Genomic DNA, 8312 nt, shown 5'->3' with positions numbered 1-8312 from the left:
TTTATCTTTCTATCAATAATATCAACAATATTATCAATAATATATCTTATTCTATTTGAATAAGATTTATTTAAGCACTGACGAGGTCTTTGACCGAAACTTAGTTTGTAAAATAAATTTCTTGAAACAATAAATTCATAATATATTTTTAGTGAAAATAAAGATAATTTTTCTAGATAATTTTAAATTCATTTTATTAAACTTTATAAGCCAATTGGTTGAAACCTTGACTTAAAACACTAACTTTAAGAAAAAGTTGTTCTTTTATATTTAATCATTTTTTAAAACACTATAAATTAAAACTTCCCAATATTTTGATTAACTTTGTTGTTATTTTGCACTTTTTTATTTATAGATTAATAAAACGTCTTTATTTTTATTTTAGTATTAAATCATACTGGAAATTGTTATAAAAATAAATTTTAAATATTTTAAAAAATCAAGAATCAACTTTGTGGCCAACAGATATACAAAACTTAAATAAAAATATTGTAATACCATTAAATGATAAAAAAATAAATTACCAGTTGGTGTAGTGGTCTAAAGATGATTTTGAAAACTCTCTGAATTAAACTTTTCAAGATTTAAAAGCTTCACACAACATTATTATATACAATCAACTAAGTAAAATAAAACTTTAGTGATTATATTGGACATTTTTTAAGTAAAATTGTACTTACTAGTTGAAAAACAATACTTGATCAAAAGTTATTTACACTAAGTAACAATCAATAATGGGAACTAAGAGCATTCCTTAGCAAAAAAGTTTCCCAGAAAAAAAATGCAACTCTAAAACTTTTACCTATTATTACGTAACGATTAAAATTTTATTTTAAATCTATTTCAGCTGGGCAAAAACGAGCATTTTTTGTTAAGGAAACTTATAATCTTTCAGTGTTATAAATTCAACATTCGTTATTCAAAGTTTATCAAACAACCAAAACAAAGTCATTAAACAACGTTTTCAGTAATATTCTAAGAATCTTTCTTTTTTTTTTCAGGGGGTTCACAGGAAACCAGTCAAAACACGCCCCTGTTTCAAACTAGCTACAAAAAAACATATAAACTATTTATAAATCTAAAACAGTATGGCTAATTTGTTTATTCAGTTTTAATTATAACTCATAAAGTATCTAAAATTTTAATCTATTTGTTCAGTCGAAGAACCGCAAGGATTGACATTTGAGTCAGTCCACTGCAATAGTAATTGCATGGCAGACAACAAGAAGGTACCTACTTGTATGAAGGAACCAGGAAGTTATGCTGGTGTTTATATACATTCTGGTATTATTTCAAGAGTTTTTGATTTGCAAGTTACTGCTTGGTACAGGTATGGTCATGATGGAAAATATAAATACGTTAGTTTAATTTTTATAAGCAATTTAAAAGTGTTAAACTAAATTTAGTTAGCTTATTTTGTTCTGATCGTGTAAAATAATGGTGTTTGAATTACAAACAGTGCAAAACGTTCATATGTTTAGTTTTTGTTATTTTTAACTGCATAGTTTTATAAAGAGATCAATTTTAATCTTTAGTATTTTATTAGTTTTATAATTTTATATAATAGTTATGATTTTTTTAAATGAGCATAATCTTTAGTAAAATTTGAGAACTAAGTATAAAAAATTGAATTTCTAAAAAATTATTTAATTTTTTTATTTTCTGAATGCTTTCATAATACTTTGTTGTAAAACAAGCAATTTATTTTTATTAATACTAAGCTTAATGAAGCTTTGTTGTAAAACAAAAAAAGTTGTATTATTGCTACTAAAAATAAATGATTAGTTAAAACTTTTTTATCGTAGAAACTCTCAATTTTTTCCTACAAAACGTATTTTTTTTAAAGTATACTAGAGCTTTTTTTTGTTGTTTATAGTAAAGTATTTTTCTGCTTAAATTGTAAAAATCATTTAAATGTATCTTTTTTTCGTGTGATAAGATTTTTAGTAACAATCACTGAAAACAACTTATACCACGACAGATAGAGCAAACGAAATGCGAAACAATTGAATTGACTATCTGCTTCCTCGATTTTGCGACGAACTACACTTTCCATTACGGTATAAAAGCAGGAAATGACAGCTTGATCGACTGGCGAAGTTGGGAAGACACTCGAGTTATTACGACAGTAAATGAAAGTTTGTTTCATTCTTGTGTTGGGGGCGGCAGTTTTAACAAAAAAAAGTTTTTTTCAGGCCGAGCTCTGTTTAAAAACAGTTTTTTTTAAGGCACGTAATTTTGAAAAATGTACAATAAAAGTTGAAAAAACTCTTTGAATGATAAATTCTAATGCATTAATAGTTTAATTAGAAATGTTTAACCTGAAACTAAATCAAAACTTCATTTCAAAACTTTTGTTTTGCTTGCTATTCACAAGTTGTTTTCTAACTAGAAATTCATCCAGGGCCGTACGTTGCCCACCTCTAGCCATGTACATAATATTATATTCATGTTTTTAACAGCCAGTTAGTAGAAACGATTTACAGTGTCCAAACCGAATTAATTTGGAAACATCATAGTTAAAGTTTTAGTTTTTCTCGTAGAACCAAAACGTTTATAACTTAAAAAGTCTCACTAACTTTATATAAAAGTTTTCTTTGTAAACAATTCGATAATAAACATGCTTTATGCAAACTTTTAGGCAATTGAAATTAAAATCCAAAGTAAAATAAATTATATCGAACATTATTACCTCTGTTGTAAACGTTTTTTTAAATAAATATAAACATTTTCCGTTGTTATAGGAGATACAAAAACTTTAAAATAAAAATCCTAATGAAGTTATTCGTGTTGCACCTAATTTGCATTTGATTTAACAAACTGTTCATATAAAATTATATTAATTAATTTATAGTCATTATACTTTTCTTTTTCAATAACGCACCGTTACTTATTTATTCTTTTCTAAAAAAATCAAGTTTTTTGGCTTACAATTTGCTTTTTGACTATAAATATTATTAAGTAACAAATAAAGTGAATTATTATGTTTTTACGTAGAAAGAGGGTATTAACACTATTCTAGACTAGCAGTAACGCCAATTTCTTGATTATTTTATTTTTGCTAACAATTTTAACAACAAAACATATTTTTAAGTACAAATTTACAAAATAATGGTGGTCTCAAAGATGTATGTCTACTAATACTGTTTTTAACTAAATGTAGCGAAATTAGCCCGCTCAGGTCTATAATAATGTGATGAATTAAATAAATTAACTGAAAATTATTTTTCTGATTTCATTTAAATATTAGCTGGGTCATAATAAGAGATAAAAAATAACAAAACTATATTAGGTGTATAGTTTTTCATTAACTTGTCAAAATAAATTATCTAATCCGGATCCGGCCGGATATTAACTTTAAATGAAGACCTGGATCAAGTAGATCATTTGTCTATAGTTACATAAAATACACAAAAGTTTCCTTTAAACATGCATCTTAAAGTTAAGTTTTTATTAATTAAACTTGGCTTCGTTAAAGGTTTAATTGCGCTTAAATTAGTAAATAATTAACAGACGAGGCACAATATATTGAAAAGACTGATTATTTTTTTACCTCTAATTTACAATATGTCGTCTGTCGATTCAATTCGGAAAAGTACAGAAAAGTGATTGAAAAGTACAATTATACCTGCTTGTTTCAATTGTTAGTTTGACGTACAATTTATAAAACTGTTTTAAATTAGTTTTTATTTCAAAAATAGAAAATAAAAAACTACTATGATTCTTAATTTATCATTAGCCAATTAACTTTTTAGCTAATATTTTGATCACTCTTGTCATTGATAACAGAGGCGACTCTGGAAACATGTCACACGACTACTGCAAAGACCACCAACTACCTTCAGAGTACACACTGAAAGCAGAAGTTAAAATGAACAACTTCTCGGGAATGTACGAGTGCGTGGCGGAAATTCCGACAAACGAACATTTTTTTATGCTTAAAAACTTTTCTGCTGAAAACACACCGGGTGAAAAAACGCTGGGTAAAAGTTCAACTCTTGTGTGCGAAAACAACGGTTTTTGCAAGGAAAGAAAACTGAATCTGCCCAAGCCAGACAGTTTGTTTTCAAAGTGATAAAATCCCTGTTTACTACCCTTTTCAAGAGATGTTTTATTTTTATATCATAAAACTTATTAAAAGTAACTTATCTAACTTAGATTTAAATACACTAGCAGACCACATAGACTTAAGCATTTTACTGTGTACGTATTAAAAAAAAAAATTATAAGCTTTGTTGAAAATAATATTAAAATTGTATTGACCGAGTAGAAAATTAAGTAATATTTTGTATTAAAAATTTAACAAAAGTACATAAATACACAGTAAGAGACGTCACAATTGATCATATAAATGCGAAGCCAGTCATGTGCGACGGAGGTAGTTACGGCATAAACACTTGGTGGGGCTACGAAGAAGAAAATGCTCCGTTTTACAATATGAATTACAAAGTAACAATAGCAGACACGTCAAACCTACATGAGGTAAATACTATTCATGAGAGTGACTACTTGATATACGACAAACCTATAACTAGTCTCTTTGTATGATTAAAACTAGTTTATGTTTTTACTTCAGTTAATTTTTTATTTCCAGCTTGTCGAAGATATTGATGATCGGGAAAACTTCAAATTTTTTGATCCTCAACGCCTGCAGCACACATTTTGCAATCTTTTGCCTGACACAGAGTACTCTGTTTCAATTAAGTCGTACTTTTACGAAGCAAATAAAAACGAAGCCAAGCTCATTTTTCAGCTTAAAACACTAAAGCCGTGTTAGCAAGATTAATATAATTCTTTTTTTTTAATAAAGTAAATTAAACTAACTTGTTTTGATTACAAAGCTACTAAAGTTTTTTATCACCAATCTTTTGACTAATACTCTTCTTAGAAGTTTCCAATGTAGTTAAAAAAATTTAAAAATCCGAAAAATTGTTTAAAAAAAAATAAAAAACATTATGTAAATTTATAATAAGTATATAACAATCTAATAAGCTTATATTTTTTTTATAAATGGTGTTATTAATGTTGTATCAAAGCGAACTTTATTAGTTTACCATGTTTTAATAATCAATAAAGCTATACTTATTATGTACTTTTGTTTGAAAAACTTCTCTTTAATATACTTTTGAACTTGTAGTTAATTTAAAATTAAACTTCTATCAAATACTTGTATTTCTCGACTACAACACATTAAAAAAAATTGTGAACAGTGTCGGCTAAAGAAGTTGTCGTCATTATCACTTTGGGTATTTTAGCGATGGCCTTTATTTTTTTAATCGTTCTTGCTATTAACAAAAGAAGAAACATTTCGAAGGTTGTTCATTTATTTTTATCAAAAGCACCTAAACCGAAAATATTAGTTGAGCTTGAATCAAAACCGGAAACAGTCTGCAAGCAAAGTAACTTCTCAGAAGTTGAAGTAGTTCACCTTCTAAATGGAGAAAGGTTTGTAATATAAGTTCGATTTAAAATGTTTTTGACAAACTATTCAAACTTCGTTTGCATTTCAATAACTCTTTTATATATCGATACAAATAAAAAAACTTATTACTTATGTTGCGAATTAAGCTTTCCTAGTTTGAAAAAACAGTTAAAAATATTCAATTATAGAATAACCGAATTTAGTAATCTTCAACAGTAGGTAGCTTTTATAAGGTAACAACAAAAATTCTAAAACTTATTTAGATAAATATATTTTGATAGTTTTCCAAACGTATTTAAACTTAGTTTTATTTTTTAATAACAAAGTTGTTTAGAACGAGTCCTATGCCTTGAAAAAATTCTTATCTTGAACACTAAATTCATTACAATGATTTTGTTAGACTGTAAAGTTTTTTCGAAAAGTCCATAAATCAACTAAATAAAATAAGTAAACTTTCTATAGTATATATTAATAAAAAAATGAGTTTATGTTTTTTTATAACAGATTAAAGTAGCCTTATAAAAATAACTAATGTAGTTTTGGTATTTAAATGTTGCTGTGACACATGATCAAACTTGTTTTACGGAAACTTATTTTATAAAAATATTTAGTAGAAAATACTTCAATGTTTAAATAAAAGTAAAAAGTCAAATATAACTGTTTATGATTACAAAATAAAATAATAGCTTAAAGTTAATTATTATATTTTAAATAGCTTAACTATATGTTTTAATAAAACAAGTATAGCTTTAACTTAAATTAGTTTTTAACAGAAGTTAAAAATTTTTAAATTTTTAGCGTAGTTTATTTAATGAGTACAAGTAATTTTATAAAAAAAGTATAAAATAATAACCTAAGCCCTTTTAAGAACTAAGTACAACAATTTTTTTTTATAAACACTAATTTTAGCTTAAAAAGTTTAATATTAACTTGAACGCTTTAAAAACGTATATTTTGTGTATGACAGCAATCTAACCACGACTTCATTTACAAACAACTCAAAGCAAGACGATGTCCCTGCCATAGACCACAATCCAAAATACATGGCAGAATTCTACACTGATTATTGTAGCCAAAACTGTCCGAAAGACTGCAGTAACGGTACCAAGGCATCTACGGTTGTTTTTAGAGTGAACAGTTCAAACAATAAAGAGAGTTCAGTTCATCAGTGAGTTTTAAAACACTATGGCTTTTGTTAATTTGTTTAAACTTTTTGTTCGTTGGTTTTTAGTTGAGATAGACTAATAACTTCGAGAAAAATAAAACTTACAAATTGAAATAATGCTTTTTGTATTTCATTTGTTACCTTTTTTCAAGTTTTAAATAAAACAAAGGTAAAAATTCTCAAAGACTTAACTTTTTAAAATTATTGTTTTAATTAATATGTCTTTAGTGATTTACTAAAAAGAATGTATTATGAAACGCTATAATATAAGTTAAAAAATTTTTGTTTGCTTAATTAATTTTTATATTTGTTGAAAAAAAAAGTTACTTAAAATATAGAGATGAAACTAAACAACAAAAAGTACAACCTGTCCCAAGCGAAAATAGTTTTGTAAGTTTGATTTTTTAATAAAGTTTTATATAAAAAATAAAAAGATGGTACAACTTTGTGTAGTTTACAAAAAACATACAGCTTATTTTTTATTATCAAAGAAAATTGATTTACTGAATATTTTTGTTAACAACAATTAGGACAGTATATTTTTATTTATTTACCTGACACATGTTTCTCTGTGTTAAACAACTGTAAAGTCATTTTTTAGAACTATAACGACTCTATGAAACTATGTTAATTATTTAAATAGATTGAAATATTTAATTTAAACAAAATACTGTACTAACTTTTGTTATTATGTATGTTTTAACAAACTTGCTTTACTATGATGTAACTTAGTAAACTGTTAGGTACTAATTTTGTATATAGTTAACTATACATAACAACGTTGTTAGAATACTTTCTTTAACAAACTTGTAGCGATGCTTTGCACTAGTTTGAATAAAAAGTCATAGTTAAAAAAACTTAGTTACACAATATTAAACTTTTATAAAAAATGATTTGAAACAAGTAAACTAAAATAAGCGTACAATTATTATTTACTTTATGCTATATTTATTTTTATTTATTACAAATCTTAACCTTTATTTGAATAAAATAGAAGTTTAAGTAGCATTTTAAAACTTTAAGACTAGGTAAAAACTTTTTATAAAACGTTTTATTTTTTCTAAAACGAGTAGTTTGTTTCTCAGTTAATCTTATTTTTCAGGGTTTTAAACTGGTACCGGATTCTGGCAACCTAGAAATTGAAGAGTATCACGACCATTTCAACTTTAATGAATTTGAGCCAACTTTAAACAATGAAAACTTTGAAGTGTCGAAAGAAACAGATGAAGTCAAGTCTGGATACGACTTATTTTTTAGCATTTAGTAAAATCAAAACTTAATTAGTTTCTTATAATGTTTTTTCTATAAAAAAGTCAATAAAATTTATTACAATAAAATATAAACTAAAATAAAATTATTACTTCTACTTTTTAATGACTAACAACATAACAAACTAATTTTTGCTGAAATACGTCGCTAAAAAAAGTGTAAAAAATATTATAAAGTTTGATGTATAAATTTTTTTTGTTGTTAAATTAGGAAATCCATTAATTTAATGTTTTTATTTTTAGTGCAATTTACGATTTTTGTCCATTTCGTGTACTACTTTTTTAAAGTTAAATTATACGTTTAAGTTACAATACTGCTATAAACATGAACAATTTTTTCATTGAACTTGTCTTCAAGACTTTCTTATTTTTAGGTGTTATTATTTAGGCTGTAAAAAAAAGGTTGATTTTTTGTCAATTCATAAACATTTGAAAACTAAAGAAAAAAAAAGTTCTG

General features: G+C 25.5%; 1 protein-coding gene across 1 annotated transcript; it reads left to right on the top strand.

The window, feature by feature from the left end:
- The first annotated feature begins 1177 nt into the window (after window positions 1-1177).
- LOC145842646 (uncharacterized) lies at window positions 1178-7946 on the top strand. Its single transcript, XM_082950119.1, has 10 exons — window positions 1178-1358; window positions 1982-2138; window positions 3514-3643; window positions 3790-4058; window positions 4325-4482; window positions 4595-4772; window positions 5211-5445; window positions 6390-6590; window positions 6926-6977; window positions 7690-7946. Exons 1-10 carry the CDS (start codon window positions 1212-1214, stop codon window positions 7849-7851), a joined length of 1689 nt encoding a protein of 562 aa, XP_082806245.1. The 5' UTR covers window positions 1178-1211; the 3' UTR covers window positions 7852-7946.
- Window positions 7947-8312: the final 366 nt, after the last annotated feature.

The sequence above is a fragment of the Thalia democratica genome, chromosome 8 (genome assembly GCF_965202585.1).
Source record: "Thalia democratica chromosome 8, ktThaDemo2.hap1.1, whole genome shotgun sequence".
In the NCBI taxonomy this organism is placed as follows: domain Eukaryota; kingdom Metazoa; phylum Chordata; class Thaliacea; order Salpida; family Salpidae; genus Thalia; species Thalia democratica.
This window is presented reverse-complemented; position numbering and strand designations above follow the sequence as displayed.